This window comes from Takifugu flavidus, chromosome 16, assembly GCF_003711565.1.
Source record: "Takifugu flavidus isolate HTHZ2018 chromosome 16, ASM371156v2, whole genome shotgun sequence".
Classification (NCBI taxonomy): Eukaryota; Metazoa; Chordata; class Actinopteri; order Tetraodontiformes; family Tetraodontidae; genus Takifugu; species Takifugu flavidus.
In genome coordinates, this window is record NC_079535.1 from 3,377,055 (window position 1) to 3,401,929 (window position 24,875).

The 24,875-nt window shown below is 44.0% G+C and overlaps 4 protein-coding genes across 9 annotated transcripts; 2 read left to right on the plus strand and 2 right to left on the minus strand.

Moving 5' to 3' along the window:
• Positions 1 to 25: 25 nt before the first annotated feature.
• On the minus strand, positions 26 to 5,353 carry vsnl1b (visinin-like 1b). Its single transcript, XM_057058700.1, has 4 exons — positions 5,048 to 5,353; positions 3,028 to 3,194; positions 2,736 to 2,951; positions 26 to 1,923 (listed from the first exon to the last, which is right to left on the minus strand). The coding sequence occupies exons 2-4, from the start codon at positions 3,187 to 3,189 to the stop codon at positions 1,726 to 1,728; spliced, it is 576 nt and encodes a 191-aa protein (XP_056914680.1). The 5' UTR covers positions 3,190 to 3,194; positions 5,048 to 5,353; the 3' UTR covers positions 26 to 1,725.
• A 668-nt stretch (positions 5,354 to 6,021) lies between these two features.
• On the minus strand, positions 6,022 to 14,514 carry LOC130539900 (sex comb on midleg-like protein 4). 5 transcript variants are annotated; one of them, XM_057058649.1, is made up of 9 exons: positions 12,484 to 12,628; positions 10,188 to 10,270; positions 9,117 to 9,353; positions 8,702 to 8,831; positions 8,392 to 8,616; positions 8,114 to 8,275; positions 7,812 to 8,033; positions 7,582 to 7,727; positions 6,022 to 7,498 (listed from the first exon to the last, which is right to left on the minus strand). In XM_057058649.1, the coding sequence occupies exons 2-9, from the start codon at positions 10,188 to 10,190 to the stop codon at positions 7,373 to 7,375; spliced, it is 1,251 nt and encodes a 416-aa protein (XP_056914629.1). In that variant the 5' UTR covers positions 10,191 to 10,270; positions 12,484 to 12,628; the 3' UTR covers positions 6,022 to 7,372. The 5 variants fall into 5 exon arrangements, with proteins under 5 accessions (XP_056914629.1, XP_056914632.1, XP_056914631.1 ...); XM_057058652.1 differs by lacking the exons at positions 10,188 to 10,270; positions 12,484 to 12,628 and adding an exon at positions 14,496 to 14,514; XM_057058651.1 differs by lacking the exon at positions 10,188 to 10,270 and having other exon boundaries at positions 12,484 to 12,737.
• afg1la (AFG1 like ATPase a) lies at positions 10,893 to 16,127 on the plus strand. 2 transcript variants are annotated; one of them, XM_057058634.1, is made up of 13 exons: positions 10,893 to 11,096; positions 12,627 to 12,832; positions 13,239 to 13,290; positions 13,370 to 13,471; positions 13,704 to 13,834; positions 13,946 to 14,045; positions 14,200 to 14,258; positions 14,350 to 14,432; positions 14,510 to 14,580; positions 14,670 to 14,770; positions 14,854 to 14,994; positions 15,068 to 15,181; positions 15,270 to 16,127. In XM_057058634.1, exons 1-13 carry the CDS (start codon positions 11,072 to 11,074, stop codon positions 15,405 to 15,407), a joined length of 1,323 nt encoding a protein of 440 aa, XP_056914614.1. In that variant the 5' UTR covers positions 10,893 to 11,071; the 3' UTR covers positions 15,408 to 16,127. The 2 variants fall into 2 exon arrangements, with proteins under 2 accessions (XP_056914614.1, XP_056914613.1); XM_057058633.1 differs by lacking the exon at positions 10,893 to 11,096 and adding an exon at positions 12,124 to 12,311.
• Positions 16,128 to 16,379: 252 nt separating this feature from the next.
• On the plus strand, positions 16,380 to 23,715 carry foxo3a (forkhead box O3A). The gene is made up of 2 exons (XM_057058615.1): positions 16,380 to 17,648; positions 20,558 to 23,715. Exons 1-2 carry the CDS (start codon positions 17,097 to 17,099, stop codon positions 21,863 to 21,865), a joined length of 1,860 nt encoding a protein of 619 aa, XP_056914595.1. The 5' UTR covers positions 16,380 to 17,096; the 3' UTR covers positions 21,866 to 23,715.
• The last annotated feature ends 1,160 nt before the right edge of the window (positions 23,716 to 24,875 follow it).

Below are 24,875 nucleotides of genomic sequence, written 5' to 3' on the forward strand. Positions count from 1 at the left end.
ACAATGAAATACACCTGCCAGCGGGTGTCTTTTGAAAAAGCCCAGTGAGGTTTTATTCAGTTTCATCACTACAGAATTATTGTTGGGTGCAACACATGCCACATGTATAAAAGAATACAGTCACTTGTATCATGATTTTTCATAGTTGATATAAACATTTACAAGACAAAGAATCCGACAGTGACTGGACCGAAACGTATAAATAAGAGAGACATTGACTGTGTGAGGTTTTCATAGACAAAACCAGTGAAAAGCTTCTGCAACCTCCACCACTGCCAGTGGACTACAAGCAGACACTCCGTCCATGCTTGCATAGCCGAGAAAATGGGAAGCAAAAACCCTTGAAAGAGAATTTCTCGAGTGGCTGTTACTGGCACCGTCTCGCTGAAAAGCTCTTTCAAAAGCTGCGTCCAGCACCTCTGCTGAGCGTCCTGGATCATTGCAAATGGAATAATTCAAAGACGAACGCTTTCAATAAAAAAGTTTTTCCTTACAAAACAGATGTAGGAATGCAGTGTGTCCAGTAAACGTACGTGAGGCTTTCTCCCCATTTTTTTTTGTTGCTGGATTGGAATTGAAGCCCCTCTCGACAGATTCCCGACCTCGAGAGTGAGCTCCCAACAATAAGGTCAAAAGCCAAGACTGTTAACAGTTTGCTGTTTTTTCCCCTTCTATTATGCTGATATGTAGTGACTTTAATGATATAAAGAAAAATCCAAAAAGCCTGGAAACCAAGAAGCTAAATTTGGATCACTATGGGGAGTAACGCAGCAGCGCGTCAGGCGAGAGCAGTAATTTTGGTCTTTCCTCTACATTTGGCAGCAGCATTGTTCTACAATAGAATTCATAGAAGTCATTCTGCACCACCAATGCATATCTCCCCCCACCAACCCAGAGATCCCTGATGTAAAATACAAGTAAATAAATAAAGTCGATTTGAATTTTGAATCCTTTTTCCCCCACAACTGCAACCGAAATATCTCCCAAAAGGAACTCAGGTGTGACACATGCACATGTATCAGAGGGAAGCATGCTCCCACATTACTGCAGGTCAAAGAATGGAAGTCCAATGAGTCACATACTGTACATCCCATGCAACAATACTAGATGAATCCTGGAGGGTTTTTCTTTTATAACCACCTAATGATGTAAACAAGATTATTATTATTTTTTTCTCTCCCCCACACATTATATATGCATGCAACGAACCTACTTTTCTTGGTTTGACCGTGTGAAAACATTTGGAACAGACAAGAGCCTCTCTATTCTCCAAGAGCTTTAAAAGTCTGGATGGTAGAGACAGTTACAATTATTTTGGGAATTATTGTTTGGTTGCTATCATATAAAGCGTACGGTCTGTGCAGCAGTCAATACCGAGGATCCTAAATACCGCAGGAACATAATTTAATGCAGTGCTCCGCTCATATACAAGCAAAGGTTGAGTGAGGATGTGTCGGGTTACTGTGCACAAATCACACTGGCATGTCTGGAAATAGAAATGTATGATATCTTATATAGCTATATTCAAAAGTATTTAGCATTTGACATTCTCATGCATACGACCACAAGAAGCAAGTCCATTGAAAAATAGTCCAAGCATTGTATTATTATTATTTTTTCCTGTGGAAATGGCAGAAACCCTAACGAGACATTAAAACGTGTGCTGCTGTCCAGTGCGTGTGGATTACAGACGGGGAGAGGAGCGCGTGAGGGCGGTGGCGGGGCTCACTTCTGCATGTCACACTGCAGCAGGAGCACGATGGACGGGTCGCTCTTCGCTGCCTCTTTGAACTCGTCCAACGAGATCTGGTCGTCGTTGTTCTTATCCATTTTGCTGAAGATCTTGTCCACCCTCTGCTCTGGTGTCAAACCGTCCTCGTTCATCTTCATCATGATCACAGTGCCCACCATTTTGTAGATGGCCTGCAGAGGAGGATTCAGTGAGAAATTAGCCCCAGGACTGGTTTTATGTAATCCAGTGAGGCCTGCAAGTGCTCATCTAGATGTCCAGCTGACCATGATTAAGTGTTTTGAAGCATACAGTGAAGGGTAGTTTGGCTTGGACCCTAGGAGCTTCACCAGAGGCAAAATTCTCTTCTATTTTGTGTGAAGAACAACCCATCTACACATGCTGATTCTTACTATTCGAGATGGGATTACAAGACTAATTTCATGGCCGCAGAAGGAAGAAGAAGAAGCTAACCACCAGAAAAGAGAATTGCAAATGTGGAGAGATTTTTGAAATGGCTTCCTTGGTAATTATTGCTGACCGCGTTCAAACTGTCAGGACCACAGGTTCCTCATCTTTAACACAACTCTGCATTCACCAGCTCTCCATATAGAGCACCGTGACCCAAACTGGGTTACAACCTGTGCCTTGGTTCGCTAAATAAAGTGTGATGGAAAACTGGCCTTTGACCTGGTTGGAGAAACAGTAAATTAGATGGGATAACTGGAACTGCACTGCATGAATGAAAATAAATATACCTATTAATTTGATACAAAGTGACACCAAGTGTGACATCATTTAGCCACGGACCGAGCAGCATTGTGGATGACTATAAAGACTTGATCTGTCAGTACTGGAATTATCAATATCCTGTGTCATGTAGGTCCATCCCGCTGCAGGTTTCTTGTTGTGAAATGGCCTGTACATTTGAAAACGCACATAAACGTTCAATAAAAACAACCGGGCCCTCTTTGAGGCGTGGCGGGATGATTGGTAAATCTCCCACCTCGATTATCTCCAGCATCTCCACTCTGGTGATTTTGCCGTCTCCGTCCAGGTCGTACATGTTGAAGGCCCAGTTGAGTTTCTGCTCGAAGCTGCCGCGGGACGTGATGGACAGGGCGCAGATGAACTCTCGGAAATCGATGGTCCCGTCGCTATTTTTGTCGAAGGTCCGGAAGGCGTGTTGTGCAAACTTTGACGCGTCTCCGTAAGGGAAGAACTGCAGATGTGAGAGATGTGAATATTAATGGCTGGGATTAAATATTCAGGCATAAACGCGCACGGCGCCCACACACCTTGACATAAAGCTGCTGGAACTCCTCCAGGTTCAGCCTGCCGGTGGGGCAGTCTTTCAGGAAGCCTTTGTACCACTGCTTCAGCTCGTGTTCATTAAACTCTGTGTTCTTCACCAGATCCTCCATCACCTCCGGAGTCAGCTTGCTGTTCTGTTTTCCCATGGTTCCTGTGGTGCAAGAACACGTGAATAACGCCTTTAGCTCTGCTTCGATAGCGGCAGTATGAGCATCTCTAGAAGAGCGTAAAAAAGCGGCTTTTTGAATGTCCTCCTCAAGCACCAGGCCGTGTGTTTTTGTGATGGGGGAGTAGGCAGCACATTGTGTCCCTGGCGCGTTCTATTTCTGTCGCGTCGGCTTGCTCGTGCCAGCCTGTGGCCGGTGCAGCTCTGACCTGGATCATCACTGTCAGAGCGGATCCAATTCATCAAATGTTCGATCGGCGTTATCAAGTTTCCGCTGCAAACGCTGTCCTATAACCCGACAACGACAACAGCGCCGGTGCTGTTTTACAAGAGGGGCGAGATCCAGGGACCTAGGTGAGAGGCAGGAACCTTCTATTTGCACTCAGGGGGGCATATAACACATCTAAAGGCAGCTGCGTCCACTGTCAGCAACCACGCTTTTGCATTGATTTGCATTTTTCTGCTTCTAAAGGTTGCACACACCACTTTGCTGACTGGGAACTAACAGACCGCCAAATGTGCTTTTTAAAACAAAGAGGCACAAAGATGCAGCACGGCCTTCTTTGCTGAATTTCTTGGCAGGTTGCGTCGCACTGGTATGATGTCACGCTGTGGTAACTGGTGCAGCCATCACCATCTGGGCCACCATCAACACCCCCCCAGACAGATCAGGGTTCACTTCTCTACAGCAGTAAAACGGACATCTTCGTGCAGCTTCGAGGGCCAAACATGACAACTCGCGCCAGCCCAAGTGAGCAGCCGGTCAGAGGCCCCGAGTTAATTATTGACTCCTGCTGCTGTGAATTACACGATCTGGCCAGTAAGTCGAACATTCCCAATACACAGTTTAACAAAGGAGACAGCTGAATATTATTTGAATAGCTCAACAGAGGGCTGATCCACCTGAGACCAACATGGTGCCACACATCTCTGCAGCAGCAGGCTGGACAGCTCCATCGTGCACACTTGCACCGCATTGGCACAGGCCCTCCACAACAAACTGCAGAAATGTGGGATGGAGCCAAATTCGGCGCAAAACTGCAGCCTTTGGCTTGTACAAATCACTTCTCCTACCAGGAACTTTAGAGAGCAGGGTTTTTAATTACAGCGGCTCACATTTGGGCACAAAGGTGGCGGGAGATTTGCTGTGAAATGAATGACCTTGAGGACAATATTATGCAGGAATGATGCCTCAAACGAGATTATTTCCACTCGACATCCCGTTTTCTGCGTCGTCCTGCGTTTGATAAAAACACCCCCTCACCCCACTTCTCCCCAAAGTCGACACCGGTCCGACTGGCTGCGTTTTGGTCGAACAGATGCCAGCAGACGCTGGTTTATGTCAATGCACTCAGCAATGCATCCGCGTTAATGCCATTAAAGCTAACCGCCTCCTGCGAGAGCAAAGTGGGGGCAGCTGCTGCATTCCGATGGAAACGACGCAGCGAGAGCGTCTCCCCACCACCCTGCACCTAATGACATATTTGCATGCGCATCAGAGCGGAAAAACCCACACATTCATAACTCAGCAGCGGTGAATTGCTTTAATACAAATCCCCTTGATGTCACCTTAAAATAGACACAGAACGGCCAATTACTAGCGCAAATCCGGACCCCAAACGGTCCAACACCTTCTTATTTTTGTGCGTTCTGGTTCTGGCGACGCGCATATTTTTTTATTTAATGGTTGCGCAGGTGCCAGCCCCTCCGCTCGACCCCATTCATTCGAAAAAATGGAAAATCTGGAAATAAAACGATGCAGGACACGTTCGCACAAGCCATCCCCCGCCTGCTGCATCCGTGGTCGGAACAATCATGACACGAACATCGCCTCTTACCTTGTCACAGCCTATATTTAGGTGAATATCGGGATAAATCACTGGCTTCTGCAGGTAGGCAGAAAACCCTCCTCCGATGGAGACGTTTGCCCGAAAGGGATCACGCTCAGCCCTGCTCGCCTCCTTGGAAAAAGACGACACCCGCTGATGAAATGTCAGGGTTTTCCGACGTTATTCCTGATGGGGCGCAGCAGGGAGCGATCCCACTCCAGAATGAGGAGATGCGACTTACAGCAGCGCGCCGTCAGCCGTGCGCATCACAGCCTGGTAATAAGTTCTCTCTCGGCTCCGGTTCCGATGTTTCCTGTTACGTTATAACCGGATCAGCCGTCGTGATCAGAACAGTCGGACTGTTTTTTTTTTTAATTCCAGGAAAAAATTGAGTGATGCGTTCAAATTAACCAAACCCGATCAATCAGCTGAGTAGAGAAGCCAACTTCATTGATTAATTAGAATTAAGAAGGATGAATGGTGTTTATGGCTGGACACAAAAGCAACCTCTATACCGTAATGCTTCACCCTTTTTTTCTTTTTGTAAAATAAATAAATATATTTTTTTAAGTAAAAAAAAAATAAAAAAATATATATTTGCATGTAATATTTTTGCAATGTTTGGCTAAAGTCACAATTTTCCCCAGAATACTGTGAGACCTTATTTTGTATTTGAAAAAACAAGGGGCCAGATGTCTTAAGTTAGCCTATAGCTTACTTTAGCTTTGCCTAGCCTCACACATGGTAAAATAATAGCTAGGCAGCTTCCACATTACAGTGCGGCCACCCAAAAATAGCCCATTGCATAAGACCCAGTAATCCCCCCCACTATTGCCCCCTTTTGGTTTTTACCACTTTAAACAAAATTTAATGTAGTAGTTAACATAATTTCAGAGCGTTTCAGGAACATTTTGGGGACCTTTTTCAAGGGTTTCAGGAACCCTTGACCACTGTAATGTTGCAAAAAGAAGTTTAAAAGCTGATTGTTTGATTTCTTAATTTAATAGTCACATACAGTACAGTATACAGGTAAGCTCCTTTACATCTCACAAACACAAAGCAAACAGTCAAATACATTGATAACTTTAGCACCAGCGTAGAGTACTGATCCACTCAGCTTTCTCTATATACTCAAAATAAAACACCTTAGCTTGGTCTCACTATAGGCATGGCTTACAGGGAATATATTTTTACAGCAGCATTCACTTACAAAGGAAATGATTTAAAAAGGATGCATACTGTACACCGAAGGTGGTTTACCATCGCCATACATAGTACAAGGATATTTTCTCAGTGTAACAATTAAGTGGTTAATATGTTTTGACAGCTGTATCAACACTGGTGTTTCATTTTTAAAAAATAATAAATTATGGAGATAATCAGCATGTAGCAATCTTGCATATTGAAACAAATAAATAACGCACTGAATTTTCTTTATATATATATATGTTGTTATATATATAGTATGTTGTTATATACTATATATATAAAACGATAGGAGTCCACTATTCCTTCAGTTTATACTTTTAAAAATATGAAAACAACAATAATAAAAAGGAGAAATCCAATATGAACATTACCTTTTGTTACATAGTAATGTGGAAAAAATAGTATCAAAATGATTCCCTAAATTTCTTAATTAAATGCAACGTTTGAAGGACAGGTATAGATGTTTTTTTGAATTGTTTTTTTTTTTTAAATGTGAGATAAAAAGAGTCGATAATGAGGTCTGATTTCTGCTTTTTTTTGTGGATTATACAGCACGTATATGTGAAATGGAATCTGCAGACGGGTGTTGTGATGTTGTGTGGGAATGACACATTCCACCATTCTGGACAAAACTTTTGTACGAGTAAGAAAAGAGAGACGTGAGTGTTCATCATTAAATGATGTCATGAAATGTCTTCAGCAAAGTGTAAGAAGACGGCCCAGGTGAGCGTCTCATGTACCACAGGACCATAGGTCAGCAAGTGTTTCTGAAGAGAGGATGTTGCCTTGGTAACAGGGTATCGCTTGCTTCAGGGTCATTCCCAGATGCACTTTATTTAAAACAAGGTGAATGCTCCACAACTATCAGGAGACATGGAGGAAGCCTTGTCAACAGGTGCTCTCTTTGTTCTCTTTGTTGTGTTTTTGTCAGTTTTGAAAATAAATACATATTATCTCTTAGCTTGTTATTCTGTAAATAAACGATGGTGCTAAATGACCTTTGACATAATGGCTATTTGATAGACCAGTGATAGGAGTGTGTGCAGGAGGCCCTGTAGGAAGCGACGCCCGCTCTTCTGATTCGATGGCGACCTCCAGATTTCAGAAGCACTTTTTCAAGATTTTTCAGAATTTGTTCTGCTTTAGTTTGTCGATGTGGTAGCAAAGCTTCAGGGCCGGCCCCAGCTTGAGTCCCAGGTACTTCATGATCATGTCACTCTTCAGGAGCAGGAGAGCATTTCCATCAATCTCCTAGAAGATGCAGGAAGAAACACTGAGTTCTGCAAAGGCAGTTGTGACCAAACAGGTTGATCAGAACGGAAAACTGCACTTACGTGTTTCCTAAAAATGTCTGCATGGGGGCCAAGAGCTTGGGGGTCCGCATCCCTGATGAACCAGACAACGTCGTCTACAGACCAGGTGGTCGGGTCCTTATTGACTGGAGCCTTGGACTCTTGGGACTCAGATGGTGCATTATACCCTAAAAAAAAGACAATTCTATTTTTGTATCTCATGGAGTTTACTATTGGAGCAGTCCTGATTTGCTCTTTCTAGACTTTCCCACCCGTCCTGTTGCTTTCTGGGAAGGAGTTTGGGCTGGTGGATGACTGTCGACACATGCTCATGGAGGCTGGCCCGTTGGAGAACTGCTGTGTGGAGCGAAAGCTGTAAGACTTTGTCGAATAGGACGAGCTTATGGAGCCGAAAGCAGAATCGCCAGGATCCACGGAGTAGCGTTTGCCGTCAGACTGGTCTAAATGGTAGTCCTCAGTCATGGATGTTTCAGCTACAGGCAAAATTAGACTCAGATTGAGCTCAAAGGATGTTGTTGAACCTCCATTTGGCAAACATTTTTAAGTACTGTACCGTCTGACTGGTAGGAGCCACTGTTGTGCTGGGTTATGGGCTCATCGCTGAAGAGGTTTTCACAGTGCAGGCTGCGGCACAGCTTCTTTAGAAAACGAAGGACGTAGTCTATACTGTTTACCACAGGAAGGCTGAGAAGGTGCTGCTTCCCATCAAATGTGGCTGCAAGAGAGCATCACCAGACCACTTGAAATCCCAATATGTTCCCCAAAAACTACAAAGCTTTGTCTGCTTTGCCTTTGGTGAAGAGGTGAACGTTAAAAGCTACTGAGCAACACCTGAACGCCGCCTTTGTACAACACCTGATATCTTTTCTCCGCCGTAGCCTTGCGTGAGCAGGGTGAAGACTGTTTTCTGCTGGAAGGCGCTGTCGATGCAGCCCTGGACGGCCTGCTGGAGCACCACAGAAGGCCTGTCGGGTCCAAAGTGATCAGGAAGCTGCTGAATCTTCTTCCTGTCCAGGTTGGGCCCAGTGTTTGCCTGCTTGTTGATGTAAATGCAGACTGGTACGGGGAAGAAACAGGTGGATTGCGGCTTCTAAAAGACCATTCATTCTTCATAGGTGGGGATTGGCATTTTGTGTCCTACCTGTGAGCACCTGGGGGGTGGCAGAGTGGGGGATGGTGGCAGCATCCTGAGGAATTGAGCTCATGTCTGGTTCAGGGGTACTGCTTGGTGGCGAGATCGCCAGTGGGGTCATCACCATCCGAGGTTTGAGCTGCAGGAATATTGTTTGTTTTCAACAAATCATTCTGAGAGGAAGTGATATCATAACTGGGAGACCAAATTTAGCTACAGTTGATGCATTGTGCACATGTCCATGGATAATAGATGACCACCGATTATATTCACCAAAACAATTTGCACAGGGTTTAAGCAGAACAGCGCACAGATGTCAGCTCTGATCAGGACGTGGAGCCTGTGTGGCTGTGCAGTTCTGTGCACACATGCATTTTTAAATACGTTGCACTCAGACAACATAACCCCCCCCCATCCGGCTGACCTTGAAACCCGGCTTTCTTCCCCTCTTCTTTGGCACTTTGAGCGGAGGGAGCGTGTCAGGGTAGCGGCTGGTGAAATCCAACTTAGCGACATTGCGAAGCGGGGGTCTCCCCCTCTTCCGGCCCGGTATTTTCCCCGACTGGCTGGGGATGAAGGAGGGAGCCACTGCAGCTGACTGCATTTCACCGTTGTTGCTGTCTGATTTCTGTGCCGTGGCTTCAGGTACACTCATTTGGAGCTATAGACAAAGGAAACTAGCGTTGAGCTCAACAGAAACATGCACCTTCTTTTCTCATTGATTCACTCTCCTCCTCAGGAGCTACACATGAAAGCATTGATTTAGGGCTCATAAAGATGAAGAAAAAAACCTCGGCAAAGGTAAAAAAAAAAAAAAATTTTAAAACAAAAGAGAGGCTGCAGAACACAACTGCAGGGAAAAGGAAAGCATTTTTGTTGCAGCATTACAATCCTAACAGCACAAAAGGCAGCCATGCATGAGCTGTGGAGGAAACAGCACCTCCGTCCTGCACTGATTCCCCACCAATGAACGCCACGGAGGAAGGGAGAAGGGGGTGACTGTTACCTGCCGTCTTCTATTGTGAAAGCCCAGGGGCCAGGCCTTTTAAAAAAAATAAAGCTCAAAATCCTTGAGTCCACTACAAAACTAAAGCCATATTATTCTTGCTCTGTGTGGATTTTTCCTCATCCTCTTTTGGTTAACACACTACCGCTGCTGCCGCCGCCGCCGCTGCTGCTGCTGCTGCTCGGCACACAGGCTGCAGACATCTCATTAGACTAATGCATTCAGCAGTGGTAGAGGGAGGAGGGAAATTGACTTCACCATGGCTACCCAGCTATGAATTAACAGTACGATGACAGATTCTCTGCTTAGATTTGTGCCTTTAAAGAAATCAGGAGACGCGACAAAGAAAATAAATCACGTGACACACACCCTCTCATGCAGCAGGGCTAGCTAACATTAAGCAACAGCAATTTCTAGATCTATAATGGAAAGCAGATTTGCCAAAGGATGCAGCATGTAAACAAACATAACCAGTCAAGAGGGACTCACCATCCAAAACAGATGTGGAGTGTCCCCTACGCTCCCTTCTTGTTTTTTATTTATTTATTGTTTTACTGTCAGTGGAGCTGATCCTAAAGCAAAGGCAGATTCCACTGTAATACTGTACTCTGTGTGTGTGTGTGTGTGTGTGTGTGTGTGTGTGTGTGTAAGAGAGAGAAGCAGGCAGACAGAGAGGAGAGAGAAAGAGAGTGTGTGTATGCATTAAGGAGAGACGAAGAGAGAGGCCGGGAGGGAGAAAGGCTGTTCTGTTGTCATGACAACAAGCCTGTAAGCCCTGTAACACCCTGTCAGTTGTCTGCCATGTTTGGTCTTCTCAATGCATCGGAGGTATAATTAGACTGTTCATTCAGGTCTGTGGATCTCAAGATTTATGTAGTGTTTTAGTGAATGCATCAGGTTGAAAACTGTAATAAAATATTAGTGCAATGTTGAATTTGAACATATTAATGGGCTTTGAACATATTAATAAAATTATTACTACTACTACTACTACTACTACTACTACTACTAGAAAATAAAGCACTCAACACAGGAGAGCAGTCCTCCACCAAGCAGGTCTTTTCCCCACAGATTTTGACTTACACTGGTAGTGTAGTCCCTCTGGAATCCAGAACATAAGGTCTTCCTTATTATCATTACCTGAAAATTTATTTAAAATCCATTCATAACATTTTGAATTATTTTGAGTTATTTTTGTTTTAACATTCATTAAAAAGCCACTGTCCTTCTCAGAGTTGGTAATAATGTTGAAACAACAGGGAATAATGATGAATGTTTATCTTGTAGGAGCAGAACTGGAGTGAGCAAAAGAAAGGAAACGCCTGAATTATGCTTCAGCACTGGATGAAGTTTAAAACAGGCTGCTGTTGGTGATGCTACATGGAAATGAGCAAAAAGGTAAAATTCATGATTATGCAAAGATCAATATCTAACACGTTGAAAAGTTATGGTTTGAAAAACAGGTTGACTGAAAAGTTTGATCTGTAAAATGTGTGGCAGGATGTTTCTGACTGAATTAGGTGAAAATTGCTTCTTTCCCAAAATGGTGGCCATACTTCAATGTCAGCAGTTCGGTCACAACATGACCTGTGTGGACATTTACTATTCTAAAAATAATAAAACTGTGTATATGTATCATTGTTTATCTGCTTTCTATTGAATACCATGTACATTTTTGAGAAAATTGAAAAAAATATTCAATAACATACACACACACCCTTGTATTTCTATCTTTATGGGGATCTTCACAGATCCTTACATTACCCAGGTCCCTTCTCTATCTTTAATGCTAATTTCCCTAATGGACACCCCCTAAAGGGATCAATAAAGTACTCTGATTCTGATTCTGATAATGTTGAAATAATGAATAATGGGGATAATGATGAGTGTCCATGTTGTAGGAGCAGAACTGGAGGGAGCAGAAGGAAAATATCTAAATTGTACTTCAGCACTGGATGTTGTTTAAAACAGGCTGATATTGATGATGCCATAAAGAAATAAGAATATCATTGCATTACAAAAATCCCTGTGGATTTAATCTTTGATAAAAGGTCAAAGTCCCTCCAGAATATGAAACATTGCCAAAATATAATCTGTTCTTCCTTGGCCCATTACCAAATAATAGCAGTGGTAACAACAACAATAACATAAGCTTTTAAAGGACCCGCAATCATTAATATTTCCTTTGAGACAAACTGCTAAACAATGTAAATCACTGAGATCATCGTTCAGCATAAATACTGTTTTTATTTGCAGTTGCCTGTTTTTCCTAGATAAAAATGCACTAATTGCATCATCATTTATCCTCATTTAAACCTTTGAAATGATGTCTATATTTATCAATGAGACTAAAAGCCGACCTCAGGTCTTGTTTTCTTCGCTGACACTAGTCTCTTTTCTGCGACATCGCCCCCTGTTGGACGATAGCGGGATTGTTTGTGCGTTGTATTTTTATCAATAAAGATACGTTGAGGGAATTTGAAGCCAAGATGGCGGCCTTCATGCCGCTACCCGTAAAGATGTCACCCTCAGCGTTGCTGGGTTTTCAAAAGCTTTTGACATCGCAACATGGCCAAAAAAAGCTGCTCAAAACTCTGCCAGTGCTTAGACGAGGTGAGACCAGTTTTTGTTGCGAGTTATTGCTGTTGTTTGTTGACCGGTGTTATTCCTCCTGAAGTGAAGGAACGCCCTGATTTGACTAGCTGCAAAATGTGTTGAATATTAAATCATGCTAGGGAAAACCTTGTATTAGGATGTAAGTATTTGAGCCTCTGCATTGACTTACCCTACGGTTTTGTCGCACTCTGCTGTCTCAAGGGTCGCTTCCTCGTTAATTTAGATATTGTAGTTTCCGTAAATTCCTTTTGTAAAAATTTGACTGGTATCCCAAAGAGCCCACGTCGAGTTTACGTTTGTGATATTTGAAAGGTTTCTCTGCAAAAGTTCAGCAAGCAGCGGAAGAGAAGGGTGCCACCACCGCCGGTTTTAGCGGGCCTCTGGATCACTATTCCGGGCTTATCCGAGAAGGGACGTTGCGGGAAGATGAGCACCAGAAATCAGTGCTGCAGAAACTGGACCAACTGCACAAAACACTAAGAGGGTACAACAACACTCCAACTTCTATCTTTTCCAAGGTACAGTGAGCCCTTACAGATCTTCGTTGTGGGTTAATTCTCTTTATTCCCCAACGTAATAATTCTATTGGTTCTCCGAGCTCCCGTTGTAAATAGAGTCCCGGGCAGCTTTTAAAGGGACAGTTCGTCCAAAACAAAGACTGTCCCCGAAAGACTCGAGCCCATTTCCTCCAAGAGTTTGAAAGGAACACTGTAGCTTATACAACAAGAAAACCTCTAAATACATTTTGGGACCGTGTCAGACTTTTGCCCGTCATCCAGGATGCTGCTTGAATGATGCTACTGCCTGAAAAAGATGCTAAATTTGACTTTAAATTTGAACTGTTGGAATTAAGACAACAGTAACACAATTGGCTATGCACCATTATTTGTATATGAATATTTGTTCTGTATGCTTGTCTTTCAGTTTTTCACAAAACCGAAACCTCCAAAAGGATTCTATATCTACGGAGATGTGGGTAAGAAACTGACAAAAATAACACTCACTTGTAAAGATATACATATATATCCCGGCTTCTAATATATATATTTTTACAGGTACAGGAAAAACTATGGTGATGGACATGTTTTACTCATATGTTGAAACTGAAAAGAAGAAGAGGGTTCATTTCCACGGCTTTATGTTGGATGTCCATAAGAGTGAGTTGTCTTGCCACTTGCACTGAGCTTGTAAGATGTTAGCTGCTTTACTTTGATGACTGAGTTGTTCTGCATTTTAAAACTGGAAGTTGAGGTCATACATCATACATTACATTTTAAAATTACAAGTGAAATTGAAATCTTTACTCAGATATGATCAAGTTTAACTTGACATATTGCCAATTTGTTCTTTTCACCCAGAGCCCTAATTGTAACCTTTTTTGGTCCACAGGAATCCACCGTTTGAAACAGAGTATGCCAAAAAGGAAAGCAGGAAAAATGGCCAAATCCTATGACCCCATTGCCCCAGTTGCTGAGGAAATCAGCGAGGAGGCTTGTCTTCTTTGCTTTGACGAGTTTCAGGTTAATATATTTTGATATTTCCACCCAATATCACTAAAGGGAATAATACTAATTTAATGCCGCTGCCTATAACGTGCCGCTCTAATGCCTTATTTTTTCACCTTATCTTAGGTGACAGACATCGCTGATGCCATGATTCTCAAGCAGCTTTTTGAGAATCTGTTCCTGAAGGGTGTCGTCGTCGTGGCCACTTCTAATCGCCCCCCTGAAGGTCAGTACGAGAGCAGTAACATGGCCTCAGCTTTGATAGTACAAGACAAATTTCACCTTTTCCTCCTTTCAACAATGCAGTAATTGCCAGGCTGAAATTGGGGGATAATATGAAAATATTCATGCAACAATTGTCTGTCCCACCGTTTCCTCAGACCTGTATAAACACGGCCTGCAGAGAGTCAACTTTGTGCCTTTTATTGCTGTGTTACAGGTATGATTAAAGGTCCAGCATGAGACACACAGAAAGGTTTTCCTTTGATTAGACTGCAAATGTTCCTGATCGATTATCTCCTCATGTGCAGAAATACTGCGAAACTCTTCGGCTAGATTCTGGTATAGACTACCGCAAAAGGAACCGACCGTCTGCTGGAAAACTGTACTTCCTGTAAGTCATTTATTTAAAAAAAAAACAAAACAAAAGAGAATCTTTTTTAAGAATCTTACTGACCTAATTATTTGCAGATCCAGTGAGCCTGATGTAGAAGCCACGCTGGACAAGATGTTTGATGAGATGGCATTTAAACAAAACGACAGTGAGGATGGTTTCACCGAGCTTCTGCCGTAGTAAAATTGATCTGTTACAAAATATCGCCGTGACGCAATCGATACACTTTCCCCACAGTAACTCGACCACGAGTTCTGAACGTGCACAACAGGAAGGTACGTCTGAACAAAGCATGTGGAACCATCGCAGACTGCACGTTCGAGGAGCTGTGTGACAGAGTAAGGCTCAGCACTTACCACACACAAGGCTGTCAGGAACGTTCTTCTGCTGCAGATACATTTATATTGCTTCAATACTCCAGCCTTTAGGGGCCAGTGACTACCTGGAAATGTCCAGGCTGTTTGACACCCTCTTCATTCGACACATTCCCCGGCTCACCTTGAACCAGAAGACTCAGGCCAGGCGGCTCATAACGCTCGTAGATGCCCTCTATGACCATAAGGTAGATCGGGATCCAACCTGCAAACATCAAAATGATGCTTTTTCAAAAATCTTAGTTATTTATTTTATTGCAGGTGCGGGTGGTGATTCTAGCGGATCATCCATTGGAGGATATTTTCATACAGGATCAGGAGGATCACGGCCATGACGAGAGCCACATTCTGATGGACGACCTGGGGCTGAAAAGGGTGAGAGCTCAGCTCGTTTTGCATGAAATGTAATTAGCGGTAAATTTCACAAACTAGATTGTTCTTTTCTTCCCCTGCACTTCAACAGGACGAGGCCAGCAGCCTGTCTATTTTCAGCGGAGAAGAGGAAAGATTTGCCTTCCAGAGGACGGTGTCCCGGCTCACGGAGATGCAGACAGAAGAATACTGGATAGAAGGAGACAGAAGCACCAAGTCTCAGGCATAACCTTTATAAAAAGGGCATCCCATAATGTCCTCCACCAACTGTACTACACTCTGCCAAAACAGCTCCTACTGAACACCACAGCTGCACATGAACCCACGGCGACTGCTCAGCAGCAGGTGGACAGAGAAGATTTTTTGAAATCTTAAAGGGGCTTTTATGCTTTTAATGTAAAACTGCACTTTATTGACGTTTTAAAATGCACCATCAGTGGTGTATTTATTTATACATGCTGTCATACCGCGGTCCAACAATATTTACTTTTAGAAACAAGCTGGAGGGATCTGGTACAGTCTTGGGAAGAGGATCCAATACTTTTATTATTGTTTGAAGGGATTTTAAATAAGTACTTATAGAGATGTAAAAATGTTAATTTGAATACATATTTAGTTAAATACAATCGCATCGGTTTGATTTGGGTGTGTAGATATGTATAATTTTTAATGATTGGTGTGAATTGATGAAGTTTAATATAACTCACTGGATGCTATTTAAATTAGAAATGTTATTTAAAATGAGTGTATTGTCCTAAGCATTTTAGATTAATGATTCTATCACCTAAGGAAAAAAAAAACAGTGAAAAGTTGGGAAAAGCACTTAGTTATATCGATATCTACAGTCAGCTTGGACGATTGGTGCATAAAGAACAAAGCTGATTAATGCATTTAATTTAAAAGGTTTAATCTGGAAGGAAATGCAAACCTATTAAATCTCTCAAATGAATCAATGCCTTTAAAGTCCTGTTTTTGTGGCGCTCCCTGCAACAGGCTCATTGTGTTGCTCCCAAAAATAAAATGGCGGTTAATGCTGCTTTAAATGTATAGATGTTTTTGGGAGACAACAGGCTGCCGTGGAGCACTCCAGCGTCCATGTATGGGGCGCGCACGGTGATGTCAGTTTCCTGCGGTCATCTCCATACTGTCACTTTAATTCCAGCGCAGTCCAGGGGGCAGGATTGTCTCCTTTTTTTCCTTGGACTCGGAAGGTTTGCGCCAGCAGCAGCTGCAGCTGTGGATTGAATGAACTGCATTTTCAGATCCGGAGAGCGTCGCGCTGCTTTTCACCATGCTGTAGACGCGCAGCCAAAATGGGGAACGGATCCAGGCTTTGGCACATTTCTGCACTGCCCCCTCGTTTGAAAGAAGCTGCGGGGCCTTGAGGAAGCCACCCCCGCCTTGATGGTATCTGGACGGCGGCGCACTGCTCAAACGACTGGAAGCACTCGGATGATAAAGAACTCCGGAGAAGGAAATGGTCAAGATGGCAGCTGTGCGCGGAGTGATAAAGCTGATGTGTTGGCATTAGCTGGAGGTAATTTTCTTTCTGTGGTATGCACATCGCGGGACTGCGGGCGCGGACGCTTGTGAAGGAACGTCGTTCGGATCCCGCTGAGACTGTTTTTTTTAAATGCACAGAACCCAATTCCTCCAGAATTTGCAATGCATGGTGGCCAGGGTGTGGGCTGTGCACGGAGAATTGTAATGTTTTGTTAATGGCCAGCCCGATCACCGCTTTTGACGCCGTTGCTGGAGGATAGATCGACGGACACGTGCTGGGACTGGGCTCCAGGCTGGACATTTGCATACCGTGCATCGTAAATAAGCTGCCAGCGTGCCTGCACACACTATTGATGGAATGCGACCTGTGTAATTTTTCAAAAATCCGTCCCACCGCCGAAATATTACGATTAACATGGCTGAGGCGCCGTGCAACGAGCCTCCCTCCAACATCGAGATCGACCCGGATTTCGAGCCCCAGAAGCGGCCACGCTCCTGTACTTGGCCCCTTCCCCGTCCGGAGTCTGGTGCGGGCAAACCCGGGACTAATGACACTGACGTAATCCCCGAAGAGGAGGACGACGAGGGTGGCAGCTCGGGCAGTGGCGATGCTCAGAAAACCAGCGGTGCCATTAACATTAAACCCCGGGAGTCGGGCAGGAGCTCCGCTTCTCAGCCCGTGGAGCTCCAGCGCGGACCCTGCAAGGAGGAGGCCGCCGATGGCTCGCCCTCCTCCGCACAGACCCCCGCCGCTGCCGCTCTCAGTACCTCTGCGTCCCAGCAGCTGAGGAAGTCCTCTGCCCGTCGGAACGCATGGGGCAACTACTCCTATGCAGACCTCATTACGCAAGCCATCGAGAGCTCCCCCGAGAAGAGGCTGACCTTGTCCCAAATCTATGACTGGATGGTGAGGTCTGTGCCATATTTCAAGGACAAAGGCGACAGCAATAGCTCTGCTGGCTGGAAGGTGAGCTGTCACAGTGGTGCTGTCTTTACAACAAAGGACCATACTGTGCTCACGTAAAGATGGGGGTGGGGGGTGCACACACTCACCATGTGCGGGTGCAGGCTATATGTTGAGGTTTATTCCATGGGGTCGGCTATGCATAGGAATTTGGATATACCGTATGTGTATATGGCAGCCAGATGAGCATGTGATGATAAATGATGCCAGAAACAAGAGGGTGCAGCCAGTCGCACACTGCTCTGCTGCAGAAATGCTTGGATTCTATGAACAACATCAAATGTGCAGAAAATTTACTCAACACAACAAGTTAATTTCACTTTCAGACAGACTGCTCACGCTGCAGCAGAGGGGCTTCTTCCAAGCTTCATCTGGGCCCCTGCTTCTGGTTTAAGGATTAGCTTGGCTTGGAAAACCAATTCATCTGTCATGGAATCAAGTCTGATGAGGGCTTTGAGCTTTGAGCAGGATTTAGATGTTGTAGTAGAGGTGGGGTGGCAGTGGTAGGCAAACTCGGCTATAGGAGTGTAATCCTGCACAACTGTGAGTGGGATGCAGCCTGACGGTCGTGGGGGTTCCTTTTGAAGAAATGAACCAAATCAAGCACAAGTGTGGTGAGATCCATCAGTCAGAATCGCAGTGACAAATTAACACCAATAACCAAATAAGCGGCACTCAATCGGACGGTTGGTTAATTCCCCAGATTAGCAGCAGAGTGGTCACTCATCTGTCATGTTTTGGATACAGCGATACGCTCAGCAGCTCTATATACGCGTTCACCGAGGAGCAAAGGGTTAATGATGTTATGCTTTCAGAAGTGCTGAGATCAGCATTTCCTTGGAGATGCTGTGTGACATTCAGGAATCTGCTCTAGGACAGTCGTCCGCGCCACGTACGCGGACACTGTGCAAATATGCTTTGTTCAGGGTGGGACCGCGAGCCTTTGTAGCTCCCACACAGTCGGAACTGGACAGCGTTTCTTCAGCAGCAGGAATGGACAGTCCAGTCGGTGCAGCGTTGCCTCCGCTCTGCATCTTTTCATGAGGCGTGGGTGCAGGATTCAGTCAGCGGCGTATAAATTATGTAGGTCGATGTGTGGCCATTTGAGAGAAGCTCTGTCTTTCTGGATCTGGCTCTTGTTAAACTGGCATTGCTCCAGTCCCCACTCAGAATGAGGCTGCCGCAGCACTGCTATGACCGATTGGGGGAGGGGGGAGGGGCGGGCAGGAGTTACTCTTTGTGATTTATGATTTCAGCACTGCAGGGGGGCTACTGTATGTACAGCTATACCAGTGCGAAAGGTGGAGTCATAGCTACAAGGTGTTTTCTGTTGTCCTCCACTGTTGTGTCATAGTGCTTTTTCTCTTTGAAGCTGTCTTGATGCCCTAATAATGGTGGAGTACGTGCCTTTTCTCCCAAAGGTCTAATACTTTAACATTTTACTGCATATTAAAATATAACAATATGTCTTCAGACAAATGTTCACTGTGGATACTGATATATTAATTGGTCTGTTCCTTGTTCAATCTGAAGCTAAATACCGTACAAATATTGATGTGGGTACTGGGATGATGTTCCTGTGTATAAACCCTATTTGTTAATATAACTCAGTTGTGATATTTAATGTTGTAGTGTAAAAGATATTTCGGTTTAACTTTGCTACCACGTGACTGAGAGGAGCAGACATTGCTGATTATTCAGTGCTTTTCAAAGTGGTTCGCAGGGGTTTCTAAATGATATATAATACGTAATATCTTCTATATCCTGGCCAAATTCTAATAATATGCATAATTAACATGCGTGAAGCAAGACGGTCATAGACCACAGCACAGCTTTGTCACAACCTCCAGCTTTATCAGATGCAGCAGATTTACAGGACAGTATAGCTCAGCTGTCCATTATGTCATTCATTCTGGTCAACATTAGGTAATTAATGGTGATCAAAGAGTGACCTAAGACGGTAAACATGTATGCGTTGCTTTTATCCCATACTGCAGCCATACTGTGAGGACTGTGGCCAAAACACACCGGCAGCACCTCCTCCAGGTGCTGTTTCATAGATCCAGAGGCCAGGAACAGCTGGAGTTTGTATGAGCAGAGCTGGTTTATTGTTTGATCAAATCCTCTGCTTGATGGATTTAAATAGAACCCTGGTTTACAGAAGTTAATTCGAGCTAAGGGAATTACTCTGGACCCTCTCCCAGTCATGTTGGCCTTTAGCTGCTGTCGGTGTGACTTGGTGTGGGCCGCTTGTTCTGGCTCCAGCTGTTTAATTTCGTACATGGTGGGAAACGTCTCCAGGGAAATCCCGTGGATTTTTTTTTTCTGAACAGCTAGAAATAGGTCAGAGTGTGAGGTGCAACGAAGACACCACAGTGTCGGTATCTGTTTTTTAGCTGCAGCTCATTCAGAGTCCCTGTAGTTACTTTTTAAAAAGAGTACTTTCCCCTAAACTACAGTGGACACCTTTCTGCCTGTCAACCATTGTCATTCTTTTTTCACTTTTTTTTTTTTTTCCCTTGCAAATGTGATTTTGCAACGACAAATCTAATTTCCATCTGGGGAAAAACAACAACATTGATTTCTTTCTGTCCCCATTTCTGTTTTTCTGATCCTAAATGAAATGTCTTCACAGAGGCGCCCTGCACACCAGGAGCTCTGGGGCTGATGTTGGACACGATTGTCCACAATGAAATGCATATCTGTTACTGCTGAGTCGAGGGTAACTGCCTGTAAATCAATCAGAAGATCACATAGCTTCATGTTGGCACACTGACATGTGTCCTGCCCTGCTGCATCATGGATTTGTGGACATGCTGGTTATTTGCTGACTGAGAGAAATTGGCGTAGAATGAATGGCCGTAGGCAAGTTGAACATGTTTTACAGTTGTGCGTCATTCTTTTCCTTTCAGAATTCCATCCGACACAATCTGTCCCTTCATAGCCGATTTGTGAAAGTCCAGAATGAAGGAACTGGAAAAAGCTCCTGGTGGATGGTCAACCCCGAGGGTGGGAAAGGAGGCAAAGCTCCAAGACGAAGGGCCGTATCCATGGATAACAGCAAGTACATTAAAGGAGCCCGAGGACGTGCCACCAAGAAGAAAGCCTTGCTGCAGGCTGCTCAGGACGGCAGCTCGGAAAGCTCCTCCAGCCTCTCCAAATGGACAGGAAGTCCCACATCCCGCAGTAGCGACGAGCTGGATGCCTGGACAGACTTCCGCTCCCGGACCAATTCTAACGCCAGCACGCTCAGTGGTCGTCTGTCCCCGATCTTGGCCAACCTGGAGCTTGACGAGGTGCCCGATGATGACTCACCCCTTTCTCCCATGTTGTATTCCAGTCCCAGCAGCATGTCCCCGTCCACTGGGCCCACAGTGCTGTCTGATTTAGCGGGCACGATGAACCTCAACGATGGGCTTTCCGACAACCTGATGGATGACCTTTTAGACAATATCAGCCTGACCGCAACCCAGCCGCTTCCTCCTGGAGAGGAAGAAAATGACAGTCAGGGGACCTCTGTTTTTACCTTTGGCTGCTCAGGAAGCGGTCTAGGTAGCCCTTCGGGCAGCTATGGGCCTAACCCTCTCTTTAGCCCTCCGTCCATCACAAGCCTGCGGCAGTCGCCCATGCAGACCATCCAGGAGAACAAGCAGACCACCTTCTCCTCCATCTCGCACTTCAGTGACCACCAGACCCTCCAGGATCTGCTGAGTTTGGACTCCCACAGCCATAGCAATGTCATGCTCACCCAGTCGGACCCACTGATGTCACAGGCCAGCACTGCCATCGCCCTGCAGAACTCCCGCCGGAATGCTATGCTTCTCCGTAAAGACCCCGCCTCGGTGAATCACGCCGGTGCAGGTCAGGCTCAAAGCGCTTCAGTGCCTGGTTGGCAAGCTGGCTTGTCAACCCCTGATGAAAACGGCGGCCGCAACAATGCCAAGCAGCCACACCTGAAGTCTCCCAGCAAGAATGCCTCTATGCAGCTCGGCTCTGGTTTTCCCAGCCAGGATCGCTTTCCCACCGATCTGGACCTCGATGTGTTCAACAGCAGCCTCGAGTGTGACATGGACGCCATCATCCGTAATGAACTGATGGACGCGGATTGCCTGGACCTCAGCTTTGACTCTCGCCTCGCCTCCACCCAGAATGGTAACAAGAATTCAGGAAGCTTCTCCGGCTCAAAACCAACGTCCCCTCACAGCTGGGTCCCAAGCTGAAAAGCTCGGAACGGGTGTTCAAGGGGGAAATGTAAATTATGGTTTGTTGTGTTGCATTGTACAACTAGGGGGAAGAAAGTGTGTAAAAGTGTATTCATGTAGTATTTTCCCCATGATTTTTAATGTGAGGCATTATATTTGGTACTTTGCCGTCTTAGACACTCAGTAGTGTCTTCAAAGTGAAAAAGACCTTTAAGAAGATCAATACTTGGGTGGTCTGGATGCCAGTATTGACTAAATAGTAAACAGTACCAGACATGTCGTTCAAACCATATGATTAGCATCAAGTTAGTCTCAGGGATTCATTCATACGGTCGCAAAGTAATAGTACACCAAACTGAAGAGGAATTACGTTCCTCACCCTGCTTTGTCGTCTCCTCTCACACTTTCCTAAATCAAGATTTTTGCCAAACCAGCTGTCAGTCCGTGGACTGACAGCCTGTTTACAGAAACTAAGCTGCAGAGAATGTTACATTACGTTCCAGTGGAGGATACTTGACATGCTTTTTCTTTTTATTTCTTTGAAAGATGTAGCCTAAAAGGACAAAACCAATTAAACGAGTGTTAATGAAAAGACTTTTTCCCCCTTCCCCTCCCCCCATAAATGCACAGTCATGCACCAAATATCAGTCTGTAGACGTTAATGTTTATCAAGATGTGAACTGCTCTACATTGTGTGGTAATGTTTTATCATTTAGCAAATTTTACCCTGTGATTTTAGTGACATTACTGTGAATTCTGTTTCTTCAGGAGAAGGTGCATTACTGAAGTCTATATAGACTATGGTGTTTTTTTTCTCCAAACACCCCTTCCTCCTCTTACTTATACTATCACAATATTGGAAGTAATGCCCAATATAGAGAGTTAAGGGCAGAATTAAAGACCGTGTTTTGTGAGCATCATGATTTAGCTCTAGTTGACACCATTTACATTAGCAAACACTTAGAAATAAGACCAATTGGATTAAAATAACCACCCCAAGACTTCACAGCAACCTACTATCATGTTGTTTTTTAAAAAAAATCTTATTTCAAGGCGTTCTTGGTGCTATAAATATGAAGATAGCAGGGAGTGGCTACTGTAAGAGCAGCGTTAGCAGCCTCCCCTTTGTTATCAGCACTAAAGCAGGTGCTGAGCCAAATGTTTCCATCTCTGCAAGAGGAAATCATGTTATGTCTTGGAGCCATTTCTGCCATGTTAAGAAATATTTTAACTATTGCCAAAATGTTTCTGTATTTAAATAAGTGGAAATTAGATTATATAGTGTAAAAATAGGAACAAGTACTGTAAGACAAACATAACATCAGCACAGTTTTTGTAGGAACAGCAGGATTTAGAGTTTTTAGTTTACATTTTATCAGCTCGAAACTCTGTCTTCATTGAATTTCTATTTCAAATGAATTAAAAATTTTATTTATTGACTTTTCTACCTGTACATTAATGACATGTCTGGTAGAACTGACCAAAAAAGCACTTTTAAACCACTGCAGTTGAGCATTAATTAGGACAGAAGACCAACAGAAAATGGAGCCTGCAGTAGTGAATAGTTTCCATTCCAGTTTAGATGAAATTTTGATTGATATATCCCACAGCCCTTTGTTTAATCTTTATATTTACAAATTAAAACTGTGTAGCTTCACATGGCCAATTTTATCCTAATATGTTATACCAACTTGAAGCTTATTTATTTCTATGTTAATTTTGAGTTAATCCTCACTGCCAACATTCAAATAGTAATCTTCCTCTTGCTCCTACAAAAAGACCACATTGACATTGCCACTTGTAGTTCCAATTCCAATTTTGGCTGTATGAGATATGGTGCATGTAAATAAAGCTCAAAGAATGATGAATGGAGTTCGCTGATGCATTTTTCCTCCGATATTTATTTCTGATCTTGGTGAAATTGCACCCCTGCAGAATCGAGGCGATTTCCTATTGGACAATCACGTCACACGCTGACAACCAATCACACGCTGTATCCAGGAGAAACGGAGAGGTGAGATTAAGTCAAAGCTGTCGGAGTGTGTCCCATCATCGGCTTCATTCTTTGAAAAATAAAACTGAAAAATGCAATTTCCTGCGGAACGAGAGCACAGTTGCTAAGGGTCGAGAGGCTAAATAAAGCTGACAGACTTCCAGAGGGCCGCAGTGTAACATTAGAGCCCTCTAGAGATCAAACACAGTCACTGAATGGGTGAAGAATCTGCTTCATGGACGTCAGTCTCCATGGATACAACGCAGTCAGTATGTGGAGACAGATTTGTCAGTGCTTAAGAAGATGTGAACTGTATATTTAGATTAGGATTTAAAAAGAACTACTGAGAAAGAGTCTTGGCAATGTGTTCTGTGTACTGTTTGCTCCTCATTCAGAGGGACAGATGGAGACAGAGCTGTCAACAACTCAGAATGGACCCCGCCAAGGAAACAGGTCCTTTAAATAACAGGTGTGGAAGCTTGGCTGCTCTAGCTAATACATCTAAGTTTGACATCTTTAAACTGACAAGAATGCAGGTTTTTCCCCTCTTAATATTGCTTCACGTCATTTCCCCCTCTTGTCAGCCAATCATTTATTAAATCGTGTTTCAGGATCACAATGTTTAGAAATTCTTCTGATGGCGGTTATAATATGAACTTGTAACTCCTGTTGCGCTATCAAGAGTAAAGATAAAAGCTTTAAAATGAATTGTACACTGAATCAAATACATTACCTTGTTACTTTTTCCACGTTCAACAAACAAACACACACACACACACACACACACACAACAGCGATAAAACTAACCATACGTGCTCTTTATTATTTTGTGCCAATAATGCTGCATTAGCCTAATGTCTCTGCATTTGGCTGGCTGCGTCCTCTGGTAACAAAGCCAAGTATTGCTTAAATAATGTTACAAACATTAACAAACATGTACAATAGTGATAGAAAGGCATAATTCAAGACAGTCAATAAGCTGATACGACAGACTTTAGTTTGTTAGCTTAGCATATGCTACTGGTTTACTAGTCT